A 20,131-nucleotide genomic window follows, 5' to 3' on the forward strand; every position below is an offset into this window, starting at 1 on the left:
TGTGGCTGAGGCCGACGGAGGCTGGACGCCATGATCACGATCATATTGGGTTTTGGGAACTGGATTTCACCAACACATAAGGCGTTGAGGGATTGCATTTTGGTAGGGAGGGAAAGAGCATTGACGTTTTATAATACTGCGATGGATTGACGATGTTACTGTAGTGCTCAGAAGAGCTTATGCGAGAATTGATATTGATTGTATCAGAATCTCAACCATGCCTGATCCTCTTGACCATAAGCAGTGAACATGAAATGTGACGCTGGGCGTAATTGTGCTCATTCCCTCTATGTCTGTCCCTTTTATAAACTCCATCCCAAAGTCTGCCCTGCGCCTTTGGGGAATCTGTCCAGAGCCTCGACCGCCTCTTCATACCCGTGTCTCATTTCTTGCCCTTCTTCTTCTTCTTGCCTCCACCACCTCCTTGTTGAGGTTGCTGCTGCTGCTGTGGGGTTTGTGAGGCGGGGGCGGCTTTCTGGTCGTCGGCGTCGGCGGGGGCATCGAGCATGGGCTCCTCGGCGGGCTCTGGGACTGCGGCCATGCTGCGGCCGAGCCGGCCAAGGGAGGCGCCGATGAGACGGGAGACCTCGGCGGCCTTGGTGGTGCGGTACTTGAGGGAGACGCCGCTCACGGGGTCGTAGGTCTTGATGACGAGCGCGCCGCGCGGGGGTTTGGCCGTAGCATCGCCGGCGTCGTCACCGGATGGTCGCGTGGAGGCGGCTCTGAGGGAGTATCGGGTGGTGATGTGCGTCTGGGGGAGAGGCCATGTTAGCAAGGGCGCTCGGCGAGGTAGGAGGCTGAACAATTGCACCGGCGGAGTTGCGCGCGGCGTGAGCGCTATGGCGAGTTGCGGTGACGTACCGTGGCCGGTCTGGCTTCAAGGAGGGCAACCGACTGGTCGAGCCACTCCTGGCTCGTCTTGAAGTAGGGCATTATGGCGTATGCGCGTGCGGCTGCGGCTGCAGCGGGGGGTTAGATGTGGGTGCGAGAGAGAGCTGGAGCTTCGGCGGTGGTTGATATCGTGGTGAGTCCCCCGCTGGGCGCGTGCAGGCAGTCGGTTGTGCGGTCGTCGGCTCGTCGTTATTGCGTGGATGTGCCCGCTGGGTGGGTGAGGTTTGAGGCTGGAAGTGGGATTATTTTTGGTGGGGCTTGGGATGAAGGAGGGGGCAGGCGGCACAACACCACCAAGGACTTGCCAGAATGGGAGACGGAGTGCGTGACCCGCCAATAGACAGCTTGCTACCCTATGGAGACCTATAGAGATAAACTCAACTCACTATACAGCTGCTCTCGTGTACTAGGGCTTCAAATCCAAGTTGCTTTATTGTCATGTCGCATCATCGCCACTTCCCAGCTGCGACTATATTGGCAGGCATCCTAGAGAATACATAACCAAGCGAGTCTTCCCCTCTTACCTCACACAATCCGCCCGTCTACGTTGTAAATCCAGTGCTCGCGATTCCGATGACTCTCCCATGTCCAAGGGTATCTACATTTTCTTCCTCCGTCTCGTAAAAGGTCTTTATCATATATCGCACTTCCTGCGAGGGGATCATGCCATCCAATCTCAGCTCCTATCTTTTCACCAGGCATCTCATGCATGAGGGTCAGGTACCCAGAAGAGCAGCTCCTGGTCAGCCGTAGCAAAGAAGTTGTACCGGGGGTTGAACGCCAACACGGCTGCCTCTCTCTTATCGGGGAGCGTCCATGACGGTTCCAACACCTTATTGTCGCTGGGCGTTGCCAACGTGTCCCAAACCAGCACATCCTTCTTGGATCCGCTGAGGACATAGCGTCCGTCGGGTGCGAAGCAGCAATCTCCGCTACTCTCAACACCGCTCGAGTCCGAGGAACCGGTACCGGCGCCCGAGTTCTCGCCGACGGCCAACCGTCGTGTGCCGCCGCTCGGCTTATGGAGGTATGCCTTCAAGGTACCCTCGAAGGCGTCGAGTATGAAGTGGCCATCCCCTCGAGTGCCGAGGAGCAACGACTTGCCATCGTTGGAGAACTCGAGCTTCGTCCAGCCCTTGACAAGACACTGAGCATCGACCCTCCTGCACTGCTCCACAATGTCAACCGTCGCGAAAGGGGCCCTGTCGTAGTTGCGCGCATCGTAGAGGAGGATGGTGCCGCTGCTGGGGCAGCCGACTGCGAAGACGGTTCCAGAGGGGTCATAGGCAACGAGGTAAGGGGACTTGAGAAACAGCTGCCCTTGGCAATGTTTCGTCTGAGTGTCCCAGAGTCGGACTGTGTTGTCCTGAGAGCAGGATATGAAGTTGTCGCTGCCGGGGTGGACGGCAAGGTTGGTCACATGACCCTCATGGCCTTCGAAGTAGCGGATGAAGGAGTTGTCATGGGTGGCGAGGTAGCGAATTGCATCTGGAGCAGAAAGGAAGGGTCAGTATGTCGTTTCTGCCGTGTGGTGGGTAGAAATTGGCCGGTATGCATACCATTCTGCTTGGTGCTGGCATAGATGATGCTGGAGTTGGTGTGGGTGAATTTGGCAAGCTTGACGCCGTACTTTTTGCTAAGCAGGCTCTTGTCGTGGCGGCCCTCTTTCACGTTGTAGATCTGGATGGTCTCATCGTTGGCTGAGGTCATGACAAGCTCTCCCTCATCGTCGTAGTCGATTGATAGGATATGAGGCGGCGGCCGGCCGTCCTTGATGTCATCGCGGCGGAAGAGCTTCGTGGGACGAAAGGTAGAGATGACATCGGAGAGGTTCGAGACGGAGGCGGTGCCGCCGAGGGTGCGTTGGATATTGAGGGAGGCACCATTGGGGGCGGCGCCGCGGTCGGGGCGATCGATATCCATGGGGGTTGAAGCCATGATGGGCGATGTGAGGCAAGGCTGAACGGGTTCGAGACGAGGCTGGGCTAGACGGAGGCAAGCTCCAAAGCCCGTGGGGGCGAGCGGTGAGACGAGGACGCGGGGCCCGTGAAGAGGGAAGATGTCAGGCGGGTGGTAGAGGACGATGCATTGAAGATGTCGCTACTAGCTGGCGGGCGGGCTGGATGGGTGAAAGTGAGTCAATCCTCAAGGTGGCAGACTGTTGGTGGCTGGATCAAGAAATCAAGCTGTCGCGCGCATCCAGCTCCGGGCTCACGCGCAAATCAACTTGCGGTGGATCGTCGACCTGCCAAGGGCCAAGCCAGACCACAGGCGCTGGCGTGGGTGCGGGGTGCAGCAAGTACGTACCTTTTCATCGTGCCTGTCACCACTGGGCGGAATGGACTGATGGACCCTGCCTGTAACTTACATCACCGTCCCGCTGCGCTTACAACCTGGTACCTGGTTTAGCCATCGTCAGTTGCCTCCAGGTGTAATTTACCACGGTTGCTAAATCAGGAATCATTAGAGACATAACTTAAGTTAGTAAGTAACCTACTACTCCGTATACGACATAATTACCGCCGTGTAGGCCCCCTGCTCTGCACCTGCACACGAGCCCGTCCCGCTCCGCCGACCATGATCCCCTCCTGGCCTCTCCGCTACCCCAGAACGACCTATTAGAGGCGAGACACTGCATCTGACTCCCGTCTGCAGCGTGATGAAACTTCCATTTTTACTTCCCCTTTGCCCTAGCGCTCAGCGTCGCTGATTCCTCACGACTGACACTGGTCCCCTAAGAACAGTCATGCCCTAGGCAATTCCGGTGCGCTGCTAAAGGAACATTGGCTTGTAGGTGGTAGCTTTTGGTGGGTGTGGAGGGAGACCCAGTCTCTGAGGGAGAGCTTCCCCCACGAAATAAGGCGCCGACCTCGGCACCTCTTTTCCGACCGAGCGACGCCCAAACGAAAGGCGCCCAAGAGCAACGACGAAAATAGGGAGCAGGATGGGCCAATGGGCGATCCAGAACTCCAGGATGCCTCACTCAGCAGCGCCGTAATCAATTCGCATGTTTTCCTCTCTCGTAAGCTCGATTGCCCCCTTACAAAGCCTGCTGTCGTGTGCATCTATCCCCGGCCAGTAGTACCACCCACAGGGTGCTGACTACGTACGTAGTTAGTACCGGTAGCGCGCTCCCACCGACAACTTAGCCCAGCGCTGACATTTTCTTGCGCTGCGATAGGGTCCGAAGCCGCTGTCGCCGGCGAACACTTTCCTTCCCGCTCTTATCCGCTGCCAACAACCTCGACAACCTCAACCTCAAAGCCGAAAACCCTCCTCCCTCTCCGCTACTATCCGTCGTCGAGTCACTTCCCTGCGCGCGTCAAGTCGGCTTGCGTCCCTCTCTCCCGAGCTCTCCATCCCCTCCGGACTCTTGCCTGCCTCCTCCCCCAATCGCTATTCGCATATTGCGCCTGGAGAGCTCGGGGCAATATGTCGACGACTCTCGGGTAAGTCCTCTCCCGCCCCTTGCGTCCCAGCGTCGATTTCTGCTTCACGCCCGTGTATCGTGCCTTATACGTCGTAGGCTATGCTCCTTCTTCCTTGGTACTGATTGCTAACCACTCTCTATAGCGCCTTCATCGCCGGTGGCATCGCTGCTTGTGGTGCCGTCACGGCGACGCATCCCTTTGAGACTGTCAAGATTCGGTAAATACTGAGCCCACGCTCCCCTCTCTCGCGCCGCTTTTCAGCGACATCTCCTCTGCGTTTTATAGTCCGCTGACCTTGTTTGCGCCGCGTAGCATGCAATTGCAGGGCGAACTCCAGACCAAGGGCCACCAGCCTCACCACTACAAGGGACCGATCCACGGCGTCAGCGTCATCGTCCGCAACGAGGGCATCCGCGCCATCTACCGTGGTCTCGGCACCGCCTATGTGTACCAGATCCTCCTCAACGGCTGCCGTCTGGGATTTTACGAACCCATGCGCAATGGGCTCGCCACCCTCATATTCAAGGACGGCACCACGCAGAACCTCGGCATCAACATGTTCTGCGGTGCTGGTTCGGGCGTAATCGGCGCCGCGGCTGGCAGTCCCTTCTTCCTTGTCAAGACACGCCTCCAGAGCTTCTCGCCCTTCCGCCCCGTCGGTACCCAGCACCAGTACCGCGGCGCCTGGCATGGCCTCAACCAGATCTACGGCACCGAGGGCTTCCGCGGCCTCTACCGTGGTGTCGGCGCCGCCATGATCCGCACCGGCTTCGGCAGCTCTGTCCAGCTTCCTACCTACTTTTTCGCCAAGCGACGTCTTGTCCAACATTTCGGCATGGAGGAGGGTCCTGCTCTGCACCTCGCCTGTAGTTCCATGAGTGGCTTCGTCGTTTGCTGCTTTATGCATCCCCCTGGTCAGTTTCGCCCTGTTCATTTCACCCCCTACGTTCTGTCTGCTAACTTGAGGCTTGTTTCAGACACCGTCATGTCTCGCATGTACAACCAAAACGGAAATCTCTACAAGGGAGCCTTTGACTGTCTCTCCAAGACGGTCCGCTCCGAAGGCTTCTTCGCCCTTTACAAGGGCTTCCTACCCCATCTGGCCCGAATCCTACCTCACACCATCTTGACTCTCAGTCTGGCGGAGCAGACCAACAAGCTGGTGAGAAAGCTTGAAAACCGTATCCTTCCCACGCCTGATTTGGCTTGAGGGGTGCATCGGTTTCATTTGTCTGAGTAAAAAAGGGACCTGGGGTGGCGGATTTTGTACACACAGAGGTTTCTTCTGTATATGACGAGAGAGGGTTTGGGTTCTCATCCACATAGTTGCTATCTTGGTTAGATGACGGGAGCATTTGGCATCGCCTGGGTCACGGGATTGGCAAATAAAAGGCGGCGCATCTTTTGGGGAGTTTTCAGTCTCATAGACCCAACAACATGGGAAGACGGAGCATGCCGTTTTCTTGTTCTCTTGATTCTCTTGAAGTTCTTTTGGTTCTCATAAAGTGCTATCCATGGATCGACCTTTTGCAACCATAACAAAGACGTCCTAACCCTCCCAAGCCCCCCAGCCCTACCGGGTCGTCTCCAATCTCGCCGGCCCACCTCGAGTCGCCCTGGTCGTCGACCGTCATACCGCAGCTCCCACAGAAATCGTCCCCGGCCACTCGCTCAAGCTTGCCCGTTGTCCGCACCACGTTGGCCACGATGCCCGAGTACGAGTCCTCGACGCTGTCAAAGTACCGCGCCATAACCTCCTCGATGCTCAGGTCCTTGTGCGAAACGACGCTGCTGCTGCCACCAATGGCCATCTGGTCGGCGGGAACTAGCCCGGAGAGTGACGGGACAAGGTCGATGTACTGTAGGATCTCATTGCGGAAGACTTCGCGCATGGGATAATAGATGGGGAATTCTGTCCGGCCAGTCCCCTGTGCTGGAGTTGTGGTGTCAGAGTCGGTTGCGCTCGTGTCAGGGGCTGGATATGTACATATAGTGCACAATCCATCATTGACCTGCCATGGCACGGCAAAGCCACGGCCGTTGGCGACCTCGGAGAGTGTCAGGGCCGCGAGCGCCGATGTACTATGTCCAAGTAGCAACGCCGAGCAGGAGCTTTTGAGGGCAATGTGCAACAGGAGGTGACGAATGAACTGGCGGAGTACATCGGCCCGCGAGGTGACAGTCGGTAGGGCATCAAAGAGCCGTCGCAATCGAACAGCTGGGCCAGTCACCGAGCCATCTTCAACAGGAAGCGGCAGCGCGGACCAGTCAATGCTCCTCACGGCGAGGACATCAGAAAGGGGTACGCACTCGAACTCAACGTGCGAGAAGCGACTCCGATACTCCTCGATGAGCTTCCGGGCCGGCGAGTCCTCGTCCGTTGACAAACCGGTGTCGACGTGGACGACAAGGGGGTTGAATGGGGACGACGACTTCTTGAGGGAGAGACGTCGGCCGGTGTCGTCGAGGAGCTCGACAAGAGTGCTGGAGGAGGGCCCGAAGGAGAGGCCGGCGATGTAGCGGCGAGCCGTGGGCAGGCGGGATACGCGGATATCCCTGTGTAGCTGGCCTAGTCGCTTGCCCATCTTGAGTGCGACATAGTGGACGTAGCAGTCTCTGAGAAAGAATCAGTACGTTGTCTTCATGGCCGGTGTGAAAGAGGAGAACTACGACGAGATACGATGTGCCTCGGGTGAGATGAGGAGAGAGATGAAGGGACGGCAACTCACCGACATGTCGGGTCAGTCCGCAGTTGGAACGGGGCATTCTCGGTCTTGCATCGTTTGCAAGGCCGACTTGTCTCGGAGCCGGGCATCGGCGTTGGTGTCGGGGTCGGAGACGGAGGCTCGGAGGCCCGGGGTTTGATCACGGAGTGTACAGGGTAGGCGATGGAGGGGTCAGGCTTGGCCACCGCGGGGGAGTCAGGTACGAGGAGAGGAGCAAGGAGGCAGGATTTCGTGAGTGACTAGGTGGTGTGATGCCTTTGCTCTTTTTCCTTGGGTCTATGTGGTGAGTGCAACTCGAAAGGGGTGGTTTAGGAAGCTATGGGACTGTGAAGGAGGGAAGATGTCATGGTTTGAAATTTTTGCCACATCAGTCAGGTTGAGAGCCCGATGATAGTGAGAGCGGTCCACACCACACAAGGTAGTCAAAGTAGTGCCCAAGAGCAAATGCGAACAATTATTCATGGCAGAAACACGAATAATACAGAAACACTCGCCATTGGACTTGAAGTTTCTTGGCGGGAATAGTGTATTATGTTGCTGTGCATTTGTTGCTAATTTAGTTGCCTCTATGTATACCCGTCTAGACAGCATTCACCAGGCATTACAACTGAATGCATCTCTATTTCCCAAAGGCATCCGCTAAACATTTCCATCCCGCATCCGGAAAAATGTATCGGATTTGGATGAGTCTAATGGGAAGTACTAAAAAGCGAGCCAAGGACATGTCCCTTGAACCATTCCCGATCCTTCCCCCAAGCCTTGAGCAATACCTCTTTGCCCGTCTCAACCAACTCAACGCCTTGCTCCGGAGTACCCCAGCCGGGAGTCCGAGACCCGAAGCAGATTAGGTGGACACCGACATGGATGATGGCACGGAAGGCATCGTCGGAACTGAGACTGCCGTAGCCGCCCGCAAAGGCCTCGATGAGCCAGTCCCCCGCGTCGATATCCTTGTACAGCTTCAGCTGCCAGAGCTCGGCGATCATCTGGCCCAAGTCCAATGGCCGCACGCCCAGCTGAGCGAGCTCCCAGTCGATGATCCTCACAGGGGTCTGCGCCCCCTCCTGGATCGCCTCGTTAGGCAGCAAAACACTGATGGGTTGTCGGTCAGCAGGTATTCATATCCGCACGTGGGAACAAGGGAAAGAGGGACAACTTACTTGCCGGTCCAGAAGTCACCGTGGATGACGTACAGGGCTGCCTCGTCTACCAACTCGGTGGCAGTCATGTTGCAAATGTCCTGCAGGTCAGACTTAACGTCGCCGAGAATTGTCGGGTGGCGATCCGCCATCTGCACGAGCTGCTTGTAGTTTACCATGTTCTTGAGAGATTGCATCTCCTTGTTGCCTGCGAGCTTCTCGCGCAGATCTGCCTGCTCGGGCTGTTCGCTCCAGCTGTGGAACGAGCGGAGCCAGGCGCCGAGTCCGTGGCCAAGTTGCTGGCACTGGGGCTTGAGGGACACCGGGGTCGGGGCGGCATAGTGCTCGAGAGCAAACGCTTTAAGGCTCACAGCATTGACGAGGTACTCCTGAACCTGGGTGTTGCTCTCTTGGTTAAAGTGGTAGACAGCGGGAGTACTGATGGACGAGGATGCAGTAGAAGCGGCAGGGAGCTCGGCGAGATGTGCTAAACACTGCTGCTCAATGGCCTGGGGAGAAGCATCAGCTCGACGAAAAGTGGTGTACATTGCACAGTGAGAAGTAGTCTTACACATCGAGAAGTAGCTAGTGGAAAGCTGGGGTTGGTCGCGACATAGGCCTCGCCTTGTTTAACAACTACGCCATGAGGGTACTCGGGAAGCGGCTTCTCGAGGACGGCGTGGTAGATGAAGTTTGCGGTGCCGCCACTGAGTTGCTTAAGAGACTCTGGGGAGAATGGAGTTCCCTGGAGGACCCGTTTTACCTTGGCCTGGATCTCTGTCTGAGTGTCCGCCATGATTGTGATTGCGACTTGTAAGTGTGGTGGTGGTGGTGGTGATGTGGGGGCGTTCTACAATGCGGGGGAGGGGAAGCGGGCTGGAGCTGAGGGAGTGATAGATAATTGTTGTCTTGGGGAGGAGGCTAATTAACAACGAGACGATGGTGATCTGCTTTGACACAATAATATATTACTTTGAAAAGACTATATAGCGCTGAATTCTTCTTGTCTTTCCCGTCAATGTCGCTAACCGTGGCATAGCTGGAGAGAAGTTGTGGTGCAGTGAAGACCAATCACGGCAGAGGCGGAGAGACTTTTATTCCGCTAAATTGCTCGCCGGTGACTCAAAGGCTGCATACGAAGTACGACATTTGAGATGACACGATGAAGAAGCAGAAGAGATGTTCTAAAGCGCGAGGTGAGTCAACGACAAGACTGACGATGACTGATGATGAGGCATTCAGACGGCCCGCCTCAGGAAGCGAGTTAGATGAATCATCATTGCTACCCGCCCACACTGTCAATGCTGGACACCACCGGAGTTTGGTAGAAGTGCGGGATTCCGATTATGGACAGGCTGGTGGTGATAGGCTGGCCGAAAGCCATAATTATGCGCCATTGTTGAAGAAGAAGCGCGAGGACGGAGACACAGGGGCAAACAAGGGACAACAAGGGACAATAAAGCACCACAATGCACAAAAGAGAAGTAATTTTTTCCAAGAATAGCAGCTCGAACATAGAGACAATGCGCCAACGCCAACCAAGGGACCGAGCGGTAAGGGAACCGGGAGGAGGGACAGGCGAATGGGGCCATTAGGCGCTGGACATGGTCTCACGATGGGCGACCAAACGGCGAGCGACCAAGCGAGCGACCCGTGGGCCGAGTGGCCCGTGGGACAAGGTGCTGGAACAGAGAATCCTGGATCTGGAACGCGGACCTGGAACGCGGACCTGGAACGCGGGCCTAGAATCGAGACTCATCAGGGACATTTTGTTGGTACATAGTACATAGTATTCGCAAATGAGCCCGCATACTAGGTACGTAGTAAGCTGGAGCCAAGGTCGGTCAGGGCCGAGACAAGGGACAACGTGAGCCATTCAGCGTAGCCCAATCCGTCACTGATGGTGGCCACTGACGCTGGATAGAGTCGCTAAGCACGCGCTCACCATCTCATTCACTGGCTGACAGTCGCCGCTTTCTCAGCCTCTCAGCTCCTCAGCTCCTCAGCTCCTCAGCCTCTTCTGTGTCTTACTGTATCCGTACGTGCTTATGCTTCACGAGGAACCTATCTCTTGACGACGGCCGTGGCGGGCCTGGAATTGCGCCACCTGATGTAATGGTGCTTGGTGCTTCTGCTTGGTGCTGGGCGCTCGGCGCGGTTGCATCCCAATCGCCAACCCACTATCAGTACGAATACGTGCGTGCATTGCCTCTGGAGGCTCCCTTTGCTCTTCTCGTCCAAGTGTCGTTTTCCTGTCGCTCTGCAGTTTTGTTGCTGAACCAGCGTCGCAGTGCATCCCATGACTGCCGGGGGTGTGGCATGTTTTCAACACTTTTCCCGCATCCATCCATCCCTCTTTATGCGTGTAACTACTGCATTGTAACCTGTACTCTCACTACCTACAACACTCAGCGCAGTTGCAGTACCACGGATGGGGACAGCCCGTCTCTATGGCCTCCGTTTGACGCTGTAAATAAATAAAAGTCAACCTCATGAACCTTATGAACCTGCTGCATTCATCTCGCAGTGATTCGCCACGAACGCCTCGTCGCTGAAACGAGGTCGAGGCCACAGCCGGTAGCATTAGTCTGATGGAAATTGGGGCGACCGCAAGCTAAGGAAAAGCCAAGTCACAGATCTGCAGCATCCAAAGCCCGGGTACGCGCAGAATACAGCCGCAGCTAGTCTCGGTACCTCGGAATCCGGGCGAAGACGCGGGACACGGCACTTGTGGTCGTACGTGTGCCAGCACTGCCAGGTACCGCAGCTGTAGACAGCCATCTTGGGAGGTTCCCGGAGGGTACCTAGGTACGTACCTCTCTCTCGACACAGCCAGTGAGCCAGTCGTGGTACGTAGCACGTCGTGCGTAAAGTGTTAGCCTGCGAACCGCCATTACCATCTCCGCTGATCAAAACACTTGCCTGCGTTAGGGGCCTCGTCTCCCTTTGTGTGTCATATTCCTCTGCCTGCGCCTACTGCTTTGTGTCTTGTCCAGGCACCCTTTTTAATACTTCCTTCCAAGTCACATATATAACCTTGCTTCTTTCTTTTCCTTCTTCTTCGCGTATTTCCCGCCCCGTCTCTCCTTCAACCACATACGTAATAAACAACAACAACATTTACCACCGCCAGCAACCGTCATCACCACCACCTCCACCATCGTCATCACCAGGAACGTCCACCACCGCTCGAGACTCCGAAATCTAAACCCTACCTGCGATAATACACAGACCTACAAAGTACACGCAAGCATACGCAACACCCCTCTTCTCTTCCCTGAGTCGCAACCTACATAGATACGGACGGAACCCACCCAAGCATTCCACCCTCCTCCAAACAAACATACAGACGCACTCTACGTACTACATTACCCGCCCACCGCCCTGACGACCAGATACACACTCGATCCACCACTGCTCATGCGAGCTGCTGCTCCTCCGGCCTTGTTCTACTCCATCGTTGGCCATTCCCGCACCACGCGTCTCCTCCCCCGGTACCTGTATCCTCCGCTCCGTCACGGCACCCTCATCCCTGCTCATAGCCCCGTCTCCTTCGAGGGCCAAGCTTTCTTCTCGCCGCAACCCACGCACTGTCGCAACTCCTCCCACTTAATCCCCTTCACCTCCACCTCCTCCGGCCCCAATCCGCAGCATCATCGACAACCTCTGCTATAGTTGCTGCTGTCGTTGCCGCTACCGAGACTCCCAATACAAAGTCTCCCGCCTCGCCCATGTCCACGGCCTCGCCGTGCCGCGCCTCTCTCTTTCTCAACCCCGACTCTCGTCTTCAATATCCTCTCGATTAAACATGGTCGAACCCGTCGCCGAACGAGCCGCTCCCCGGGCTATGCTTCTCCCCAGCGCCAAGCTCGATGTGTCGGCCCGCAACCGCAGCAATTCCAACCTCGACGCCTTTTCCCCCGTCAACAACGACGGCTGCTTCGAATTCGATCGTGTCCTCAAGAGTGGTTATGTTCAGAAGCGCACCCAAAAGACAAAGGTTCGTGTCACCCTTCTCCTTCCCAGCTTCCCCTCGTGGTCTGCCTCTAACTAACATCAACAACACAGAAATGGAAGAACATCTACATCGTCCTACGTCCCAACACTCTTTCCATGTACAAGACCGAAAAAGAGGACCGTCTACGACACCAGATCTACCTCTCCGACCTGACCGCTGTTGCCGACCTCAAGGATCCCAAGCACAAACGCCAGAACGTTTTTGGCCTCTTCTCGCCCTCCAAAAACTACCACTTCCAAGCGCCCACCGCCAAGGATGCCCAGGAGTGGCTCGACCTGATCCGCAAAGATGCCCGTATCGAGGAGGAGGAGGATGAAATGTTCATGGCCAGCCCGATGCGCCCGTCAGTCGGCCGCGAGTCTATCCCTTTCGCCGGTTCCATGGATCGCCTAGGAGAGCACGAGCGATTCCTTTCTAGCTCTCCCGAGCCCTTTGCAACGCCACTTCCCAAATTTGCATCCGGAAACAAACGGCGCTCGTCCTTTCTTGAGTCTTCAGGCCTCTCTGGCGCGGAGCTGGCCTCCCATTCCGACTTCTCCGACAACGAGGCTACCCGAATGCACGACCCTTCCATCGAAAGCCTCGCAGTGCAAAACCCTACACCAGGATTAATGCGCCAGCCTGGCTTTGGTATTCAATCCGCAAGCCAGACGAGCGTGTCCAATTTGGAACAGGACCCGGACCGCGTCATTTGGCAGGGTAAGCTGTGGTTCCTCCGCACCCGCCGTGGTGTCCGCCAGTGGAAGGACAGGTGGGCCGTTCTCCGCCCACGTAACCTCATCCTCTACAAGGATGAGTCCGAGTACAAGGCCCAATGGATTCTTCCTCTTCCCGTGGTGGTTAATGTTGTCGACATTGACCCGCTGGGCAAGACTAAGAACCACTGCCTTCAGGTCATCACCGAGGAGAAGACCTACCGCTTCTGCGCCCACGACGAGGAGGCACTTGTTCAGTGCCTGGGCGCCTTCAAGAGCTTGCTCGCTAAGCGTCGTGAGCTCGAAGCCCGGGCTGCCGCCGCCTCATGATTTGAGAGTGCCTTGTGTGGAATATTGAGTTGCTTTTAGAAGAAAGAAAAACAAGGCTCAGAGGATGAAACAACCACGCCCTTTGTGCTGCGAGAACAGCACTGTTACGACTTACGAAGATTAACGCTTTCCTTGTCCCGCATCGTTCCGAAACCCCACCCCTCAGGGTCTGCTCGTCACAAGAAAGGGCACCTTGAGCAAGGGAGTTTTGCTTGGAGTTTGCTGAGCGACTGCTGTCCCATGCTTGCAGAAATGGTTCATTTGTATTATATGATATGTAGCGTATCTAGCCCAAAGTATTTAATCAATATCATACGGCTGATCATGGCCTAGGATATGAAGACCTGTGGAAACTGTGCCTCTGTGCCTCTGTGCCTCTGTGAATTGTGTAGTGTTCAATGTCTCACATCTCCGTGTCCAATCTCAAGCAACTTGAGCCGAGCCGGGAAGAATCGCCAAGATCCTACATAAGCTAAGCTGTACGTCCCTTGAACATTTTAAATTCATTCCCCTGCTGGTGCATGAGCCAAGAAGTGCCGTGATAGAGATAGAGGGGTTGCCAGTATGTCACCGACTGCTTTCTATACGCGACGTGGCAAGTCCAGGCTTGGCACTGGCCAAGATTGGTGGGCGTTGAGTTATTGCTTTGTTCGCTACGAAAATGTATTTTCACGGTTGGATTAGTAACCGGGTGAGCGGCTCTCTTGGCCGTCCTACTAAGAGAGTCATGCGATGGTTCGATTTACGCGTTGTTACTTGGGTGAAGTTGTCCTATATACGATCTATCCTGGACTATGCCCGTGAAATTGGAGCTCTCGCTGACTACTACCTGGATTCCCTTGCTCATGCTTTGTGCTGTCAACATGATATCGTAGTTATCCGCCCTCAGCGCAAAGAACCATCTGTAAAGTCCAAAAGCAAATACCCAAACACCATTTTTGCATTGAAAGGTGCGCAACCGTGGTATCATAATTTCTTTTGTCGTGGTATTTTGGAGATGCCGGAGAGAGTCGCAGCCCCGTCCTTTTAGCTCATCGTTCATGCCTCGTCAAGATCAAGACCAAAGTAGGAGGCATCGAAATCACCATGCTCCATCAGATCGAATGATGTGTCATCACGACTATCCATCAGATCCTCAAATGTGTCCTCGCCGAGCCCACCACCTCCACCCCCAAAGTTGTTATCCGTATCCATGAACATCAGTTCGTCAAACGTCGAGTCTGCGTTTTCCTCTTTTTTGGCACCTGTGCTTTCTTGCACCCCTGTATTTGTCAAGCTCATCGTATTTGTCGAAACGTCTAGATTCTCCGAGTTTTCAGGCTTGATTGCATTTTCTGGAACAGGGATTTGGGAAACAGGGTTGACATTCGCCTGCTCACTGGGATTGGGTGGCAAGAGGTTGTCAAGTCCCAGGAGATCGTCACCACCGTCAGTGGGCGCGAAGGTTGTCAGGTCGAATGATGGTTCTTGGGAGGTGGGCAGGTTTTGAGTGTCGTTATTCGTTGGAGCGAGGGTAAACTCCATGTTTGTGAAGTTCAGTTCTGGGTCGGCCATGTCTCCGCTAGAAATATCCATGTTGATGTCCACTGGCTTCTCGTCCATGTTGGGCATAGGCGCCATTGGGGCAGGGGAGATAGTAGGTTCGGGTTTGATGTTGGCCATCTCGGGGACAGGTGCTGGAATGGAAGGCGGGGCTTCGTCCTTTATTACCAGGTCGGTGTCGTTCATGTCAGGAAGTCCCATACCCATATCTGGGAATGGTGCAACTGGCTTTGTCGCCTTGGTCTCTGTCATGGGTTGATTATTGGGGGGTGGAGATGAGTCTAAATCAATCACCATTGGCTCCTTGGACTGAGACTCTACGGGCTGTGGTTGTGGCTGTTGTAGTGGTTGGGGCGGTTGCACTTGCGACTCCTGAAATTTGTGCTTGTGCTGTGACTGTTCTTGCTGATGCTGATGCTCTTGTTGCTGCTGCTGTGCCTGTTGCTGCTGCTGCTGCTGTTGTTGTTTCCGCTCCTGTATTTGCGTGATGTCGCGGAGCAGAACTGATTTGGCTCTAATCTAGAAAATAATGTTAGAAACCTGCAAAGGAAATGAGAGAAATCGCTTACAATATCGTGCTCAAGATCATCCAAGGCGGAATGAAAGGTGCGGATGGTGTCTGGCAGCTTAGATTGAAGAGAGCCATGGACCTGGGCTACATTTCCCTGGCCATCTTTGCGAGAGGCACGAAGTGCTTTGCCGGTTTGAACGAGCTAGTGTATGACTGGTAAGAAAGAATATCGGGGAGCGAAGGGTGTATGAGGGCCGCCCTTACCACATCGTTCACCATGAGCTGAAGGACATCCAAGGGGTCTTGGGGCTTTTGAGACGCCATCGTTAGGGACTCGACACGTGCTCGTGGGATATGTATAGGAGCAGTTTATAGCGGAGAAGAGAGAGCGATAGGGTACGTCGATGTACGAATTTGCATGGGATTTCAAGGGTTGAGAATTGACCGATGGCCTGTAGCAGATTGGGGTGGGTGAAGTTGATGGAGCGACGTCGGGAGCCACCAAGGTAACTCAGGTACTGGCACCCCGAAGCTTTGGCCACCTTCAAACGCTCTGACCGAAAAAAGGGTCACGTGAAGATGCGATGGCTTTCCGATCTAGACCGAGCAGCGCGAGTGGGAGTATCATGTACCTATTCATGTTGATGGATTACTTGTCTGTGATGCATTGCTGGGTAATAGGCGTGAACATGAGACGAGAGAACACCTCGGAATCTTTGCTCGAAATGAAAATTGAGTATTGCAATTGCAATTGTGCTCTGTCAGCCACTTGTGGCGTTTAAGAGCCTCTTCCGTGGCGTGGCGGTTTGTCGAACCTTAACATGCACCGCCACACATCGACAATGGAGAGGAAGAAATGCAGACCCTTCACGATGTTAAACATGTAGTTGGATACTAGGTACCTAGTGGGGATTCAAGTTTCTGGCAACGAAATGGGGCACGGAGAAGCGCCTTGTTCCCCGGATTGTTGAATAAGGCGTAATCTCTATCGCCGTGATGGCAATTTGATCCCCCTCAGCTCGATCCAACCCCAAGCGGGCCTGTCCATCCAGACCCCTGGTTCTCGCCAGCGAATGGAGGATGGCGAGCTGATTTCTCGTCGAGGGCCCAAACGTCGCCGTCAGGCCATGCAAGGGTAATGGTTCGGACTTGTGCTGTGCTGTGCTGGCGACCCTCCCTTGCCATGATTGCTGTCGCCACTTCACCGACATCAGGCGGACTTGGCATTTGCGGGCCATTCGCACTTGTCCAGGCGGACTTGGATCTGTGTCTCGTCGGAGGAACCAGATACAGGACAATGCAGTGCACGGCAGGTGTTGGTTAATCCGGCAGGTACTTTACTGGAGGCGAGCAGTCCTTGTGGCGATCAACCCGGTCTCCCGGTAAATACTATGCACAGACAGACCGTGAGCAGGTCGACCGAGTCTCCAAATCAGGCCGGTCCGTCCATGCAATGAAAGGACGACGGCCACCCCCACCAACCCCACCGACTTCTCTCACACCGGCCGCGCTCGTGGTGTCGCGGACGACGTATTGCTCCAGCCCGCCGTTCTCTGTCCATTCGGTTCAACCCCTCGTCACTTGTCAACTGGATTTTGTCCCTGGTCCTTGTCCACGAATCAAACGCCGTGATGGCGCGTGGCCCATCACCCTGAGATCACACAGGCCTGGGCTTGGGCTGGACTCCCAGCGAAAGGCTCTGCGCTGGCTGCAAATGAAAAGAGTGTGCTGGCTTGGCTGCCTGTGTGCGTCTGCTTTTTGCGTGTTAATCCGGTCGACGGCCATACATAGTACAGGCCAGATACGTACCAGGTAATTACCTGAGTTATCAGCCCGCCCCCTCATCTCTCATCCCATCAGTGATCACGCCGACGAGCTGGTGTTCTCTCCTCCTGCCTGCCTGACTCTGCTGTGCCGAACCTGACCTTGCCTACCTTATTACCTTGCCTATCGCACACAAGTTTTTTGAGACACCATCAGAGCGGCGATTGCGATTTCCGTCCTTTTTGCTGTTCCTCTCCTCTCCTCGTGTCCGTTTCCTTTTATCGTTTCCTTCTGCCTCTTTCCTACTCGTCCGGTTGCTTTCCATTTTCCCTTTTCCCTAAGGTATTCCCGTCTCCGCCGTCCGCCTTCCGCCTTCGACCTCCGTCGCCCGTCCGCCTCGGCGTTGGCCCCATTGTCACGTTAGGTTACGAGGTAGCGCCGTGTCCTGTTGAACAACGACTCCATCCCATCTCCATCTCCAACTCCAGCTCCGGCTCCAACTCCACACGTCCAGCGTCCTCGCGGGCCTCGACATTTTCCAGCACAACGTTCGTCTCTCGCCCAGCTCTCAGCTCGTCGACTTCGTCCTGCACCACGACATTCGCACCGCTGCCCGCCGTCGCCACCGTCTCGCCTCGCCTCGTCTCGTCTCCCCTCGTCACTCGTCCAGTTGCCGCTCCCGCGCCCCGTGTCGCTAGCTTCCTTAACTCGTCGTACCCCTGTCCTGTCAGGTACACCCAACGTCGCCGACCGCCGACTGCGCTCCACCTCGACCGTCCGACCATAGGTAGCCTTACATCCATCCCCATATCGCCTTTCTGTCCCTCCCCCTCCAACCCTTCCATCCGACCTCCAACAATCCTCCAGAATGGCCGACGCCGGTGCTCCCTCCAACCCGGGCCAGCTGCCTCCCCCCCCTCAGCCCAACACGGGCGCCCCTGGCTTCGATGGCAACCAGAATGGCCAGGCCAACCCATCCCACCTCCCTCCGCCTCCCCTGCATATCCCGCAGAACAACAACCCGATCCCGACGGCCATAACTTCGCCCTTGTCCGGCGGCGACAATGGCGGCATGATGTCCCCGACCAGCGCGGGCGGCTTCCGTCGTGCTGCCCCTGAGCCCAACAAGCGCGCTCTGTATGTCGGTGGTCTGGACCAGCGCGTGACCGAGGATGTCCTGCGCCAGATCTTCGAGACGACTGGTCACGTCCAGAACGTCAAGATTATTCCGGATAAGAATGTGTGTCTTTTCTGCATGTTGAGGTGCACTGGCTGGAAGTGGCACGTTGAGGCTAACACACCGATTTTCTAGGCAAAGGGCTACAACTACGGTTTTGTCGAGTACGATGATCCTGGCGCAGCTGAGCGCGCCATGCAGACCTTGAACGGACGACGGGTTCACCAATCGGTAAAATTACGCCAACAATGCCAAAACTGGCCAACGACCCCGAAGCTGACATCAGGAGCAGGAAATTCGAGTCAACTGGGCCTATCAGTCAAACACCACCAACAAGGAGGACACCTCCAACCACTTCCACATCTTTGTGGGTGACTTGTCCAATGAGGTCAACGATGAGGTCCTGATGCAGGCCTTCTCTGCGTTCGGCTCCGTCTCTGAGGCTCGTGTCATGTGGGATATGAAGACAGGGCGGTCGCGAGGCTACGGCTTTGTGGCCTTCCGGGACCGACCCGAGGCTGAGAAGGCTCTCAGCTCCATGGATGGAGAGTGGCTCGGTTCGCGGGCTATCCGGTGTAACTGGGCAAACCAGAAGGGTCAACCCTCCATGGCCCAGCAGCAGGCCATGTCGGCCATGGGCATGACCCCGACCACTCCCTACGGTCACCACCAGTTCCCTTCGCACGGCATTGCTAGCTACGAAGTCGTTCTGACCCAGACCCCGAGCTGGCAGACAACGTGCTATGTTGGAAACTTGACCCCCTACACGACCCCCAACGATGTTGTGCCTCTTTTCCAGAACTTTGGATTTGTCGTCGAGTCGCGATTCCAGGCCGACCGAGGCTTTGCCTTCATCAAGATGGACACACACGAGAACGCCGCCATGGGCATCTGCCAAATGAACGGTTACAACGTCAACGGCCGCCCGCTCAAGTGCAGTGTAAGCCAGCCCCCCTTGACCCCATACACACACTATTGATCATCGATTGCTGACACGTCTCCAGTGGGGCAAGGACAAGACGCCGAACCCCCAGGGGGGTGGCGCCTTCGACCCCTCGCAGCAGTACAGCCCGCAGAGCGCCCAGACGCCAGGGGGTTACCCAGGAACTCCCACGTACTATCCTCAGTATGGCGGTAAGTTTAAGGAATAACAAGTCTGATGTGCAGAGATGTGCTAACACCATAAGAAGCCGCTCAGTACGGCGCACAACCCGGCAACTATGCCCCTCCCCAGACGGGATCGCCCGCTGGGTACGGAGGCTCGCCCATGGGATATGCCGGTCCCCAGAGTGCCGGAGGCTACGGACGAGGCCAGCAACCGCCCAACGCCGAGTGGGCTCAGCCTCGCCCCGGACCCGGACAGAACTTCAACAACGGATTTGGCGGTTATCAGCCGTAGGAGGCAAACGGAAAGTCCAAGCGAGTCAAGAAATGAAGGGAGGATGATATGATTGCCGGGGTTGCATCAGCATGTTGTCATTTGAGATATCCATATTTCTGTGCAACCCCCCTTTCTCTGTTTTTTCTTTTCTTTCTTTCGCGTATTTGGAGTTTCTTTCTTATTCTCCCCTTTCTCTTTTGTTTGGGCCATCTACCCAGTGATTCCCGTGTGCTGCTCTTTGAGGGGTCTCTTGCTTACGGTCATGCTGTGTGCATAATTTCTTTCCTTCGTCACCCCAAAAAAGTCGGGAGCGCCATGTGTTTCTTTTATTTACAAGCGCCATCCCCAGGATACCTTTGAAAGCATCGGGTCAGGGCTAGTCTGGTATTTTGTCCGTTTCAATTTTCCCCTATCCTATGACGAGGTTATGAAATGTTCCTTCATGTCTCTCTTATGGAGCGTTGATATTTCCATGTCCACCTTATGACTGGCGAGGGGCGGCAATTCATGGAGCAATCTCTGTATC

At 55.5% G+C, this 20,131-nt stretch overlaps 8 protein-coding genes across 8 annotated transcripts; 3 read left to right on the plus strand and 5 right to left on the minus strand.

The window, feature by feature from the left end:
- Positions 1–192: 192 nt before the first annotated feature.
- Positions 193–1,151, minus strand: BGZ61DRAFT_453434 (signal recognition particle 9 kDa protein-domain-containing protein). Its single transcript, XM_046246075.1, has 2 exons — positions 862–1,151; positions 193–751 (listed from the first exon to the last, which is right to left on the minus strand). The coding sequence occupies exons 1-2, from the start codon at positions 931–933 to the stop codon at positions 383–385; spliced, it is 441 nt and encodes a 146-aa protein (XP_046103048.1). The 5' UTR covers positions 934–1,151; the 3' UTR covers positions 193–382.
- Positions 1,152–1,594: 443 nt separating this feature from the next.
- On the minus strand, positions 1,595–2,829 carry BGZ61DRAFT_354815 (WD40-repeat-containing domain protein; the record flags this gene model as incomplete). Its single annotated transcript, XM_046240659.1, has 2 exons — positions 1,595–2,379; positions 2,451–2,829. The coding sequence occupies 2 exons, from the start codon at positions 2,827–2,829 to the stop codon at positions 1,595–1,597; spliced, it is 1,164 nt and encodes a 387-aa protein (XP_046103049.1).
- Positions 2,830–3,928: 1,099 nt separating this feature from the next.
- BGZ61DRAFT_453439 (mitochondrial carrier domain-containing protein) lies at positions 3,929–5,775 on the plus strand. Its single transcript, XM_046246076.1, has 5 exons — positions 3,929–4,004; positions 4,073–4,340; positions 4,465–4,539; positions 4,635–5,236; positions 5,300–5,775. The coding sequence occupies exons 2-5, from the start codon at positions 4,324–4,326 to the stop codon at positions 5,530–5,532; spliced, it is 927 nt and encodes a 308-aa protein (XP_046103050.1). The 5' UTR covers positions 3,929–4,004; positions 4,073–4,323; the 3' UTR covers positions 5,533–5,775.
- Positions 5,776–7,392, minus strand: BGZ61DRAFT_453440 (uncharacterized protein). Its single transcript, XM_046246077.1, has 2 exons — positions 7,052–7,392; positions 5,776–6,938 (listed from the first exon to the last, which is right to left on the minus strand). Exons 1-2 carry the CDS (start codon positions 7,135–7,137, stop codon positions 5,831–5,833), a joined length of 1,194 nt encoding a protein of 397 aa, XP_046103051.1. The 5' UTR covers positions 7,138–7,392; the 3' UTR covers positions 5,776–5,830.
- Positions 7,393–7,524: 132 nt separating this feature from the next.
- On the minus strand, positions 7,525–9,152 carry BGZ61DRAFT_453443 (kinase-like domain-containing protein). The gene is made up of 3 exons (XM_046246078.1): positions 8,759–9,152; positions 8,209–8,696; positions 7,525–8,140 (listed from the first exon to the last, which is right to left on the minus strand). The coding sequence occupies exons 1-3, from the start codon at positions 8,981–8,983 to the stop codon at positions 7,738–7,740; spliced, it is 1,116 nt and encodes a 371-aa protein (XP_046103052.1). The 5' UTR covers positions 8,984–9,152; the 3' UTR covers positions 7,525–7,737.
- A 2,882-nt stretch (positions 9,153–12,034) lies between these two features.
- On the plus strand, positions 12,035–13,230 carry BGZ61DRAFT_354444 (uncharacterized protein; the record flags this gene model as incomplete). Its single annotated transcript, XM_046240610.1, has 2 exons — positions 12,035–12,187; positions 12,256–13,230. 2 exons carry the CDS (start codon positions 12,035–12,037, stop codon positions 13,228–13,230), a joined length of 1,128 nt encoding a protein of 375 aa, XP_046103053.1.
- Positions 13,231–13,955: 725 nt separating this feature from the next.
- BGZ61DRAFT_43999 (uncharacterized protein) lies at positions 13,956–15,766 on the minus strand. The gene is made up of 3 exons (XM_046244427.1): positions 15,548–15,766; positions 15,342–15,485; positions 13,956–15,291 (listed from the first exon to the last, which is right to left on the minus strand). The coding sequence occupies exons 1-3, from the start codon at positions 15,605–15,607 to the stop codon at positions 14,269–14,271; spliced, it is 1,227 nt and encodes a 408-aa protein (XP_046103054.1). The 5' UTR covers positions 15,608–15,766; the 3' UTR covers positions 13,956–14,268.
- Positions 15,767–17,915: 2,149 nt separating this feature from the next.
- Positions 17,916–19,623, plus strand: BGZ61DRAFT_354639 (uncharacterized protein; the record flags this gene model as incomplete). The annotated part of the gene is made up of 5 exons (XM_046240636.1): positions 17,916–18,287; positions 18,360–18,455; positions 18,517–19,164; positions 19,229–19,358; positions 19,412–19,623. 5 exons carry the CDS (start codon positions 17,916–17,918, stop codon positions 19,621–19,623), a joined length of 1,458 nt encoding a protein of 485 aa, XP_046103055.1.
- Positions 19,624–20,131: the final 508 nt, after the last annotated feature.

This window comes from Ilyonectria robusta (assembly GCF_021365365.1).
Source record: "Ilyonectria robusta strain PMI_751 chromosome Unknown BGZ61scaffold_12, whole genome shotgun sequence".
NCBI lineage: Eukaryota > Fungi > Ascomycota > Sordariomycetes > Hypocreales > Nectriaceae > Ilyonectria > Ilyonectria robusta.

What these genes read in the sequence shown, in the direction of transcription:
- BGZ61DRAFT_453439 (XM_046246076.1), top strand. An exon ending in TTTGAGACTGTCAAGATTCG is followed by an intron (nt 4,540 to 4,634) that starts GTAAATACTGAG and finishes TGCGCCGCGTAG; the next exon opens with CATGCAATTGCAGGGCGAAC. An exon ending in CTGCTTTATGCATCCCCCTG is followed by an intron (nt 5,237 to 5,299) that starts GTCAGTTTCGCC and finishes GGCTTGTTTCAG; the next exon opens with ACACCGTCATGTCTCGCATG.
- BGZ61DRAFT_453434 (XM_046246075.1), bottom strand. Translation starts at nt 933, where the DNA reads ATGCCCTACTTCAAGACGAGCCAGGAGTGGCTCGACCAGTCGGTTGCC. An exon ending in TTGAAGCCAGACCGGCCACG is followed by an intron (nt 752 to 861) that starts GTACGTCACCGC and finishes CCTCTCCCCCAG; the next exon opens with ACGCACATCACCACCCGATA.
- BGZ61DRAFT_43999 (XM_046244427.1), bottom strand. Translation starts at nt 15,607, where the DNA reads ATGGCGTCTCAAAAGCCCCAAGACCCCTTGGATGTCCTTCAGCTCATG. An exon ending in AGCTCATGGTGAACGATGTG is followed by an intron (nt 15,486 to 15,547) that starts GTAAGGGCGGCC and finishes GTCATACACTAG; the next exon opens with CTCGTTCAAACCGGCAAAGC. An exon ending in ATGATCTTGAGCACGATATT is followed by an intron (nt 15,292 to 15,341) that starts GTAAGCGATTTC and finishes ATTATTTTCTAG; the next exon opens with ATTAGAGCCAAATCAGTTCT.
- BGZ61DRAFT_453440 (XM_046246077.1), bottom strand. Translation starts at nt 7,137, where the DNA reads ATGCCCGGCTCCGAGACAAGTCGGCCTTGCAAACGATGCAAGACCGAG. An exon ending in CGGACTGACCCGACATGTCG is followed by an intron (nt 6,939 to 7,051) that starts GTGAGTTGCCGT and finishes ATTCTTTCTCAG; the next exon opens with AGACTGCTACGTCCACTATG.
- BGZ61DRAFT_453443 (XM_046246078.1), bottom strand. Translation starts at nt 8,983, where the DNA reads ATGGCGGACACTCAGACAGAGATCCAGGCCAAGGTAAAACGGGTCCTC. An exon ending in CACTAGCTACTTCTCGATGT is followed by an intron (nt 8,697 to 8,758) that starts GTAAGACTACTT and finishes GCTTCTCCCCAG; the next exon opens with GCCATTGAGCAGCAGTGTTT. An exon ending in GGTGACTTCTGGACCGGCAA is followed by an intron (nt 8,141 to 8,208) that starts GTAAGTTGTCCC and finishes ACAACCCATCAG; the next exon opens with TGTTTTGCTGCCTAACGAGG.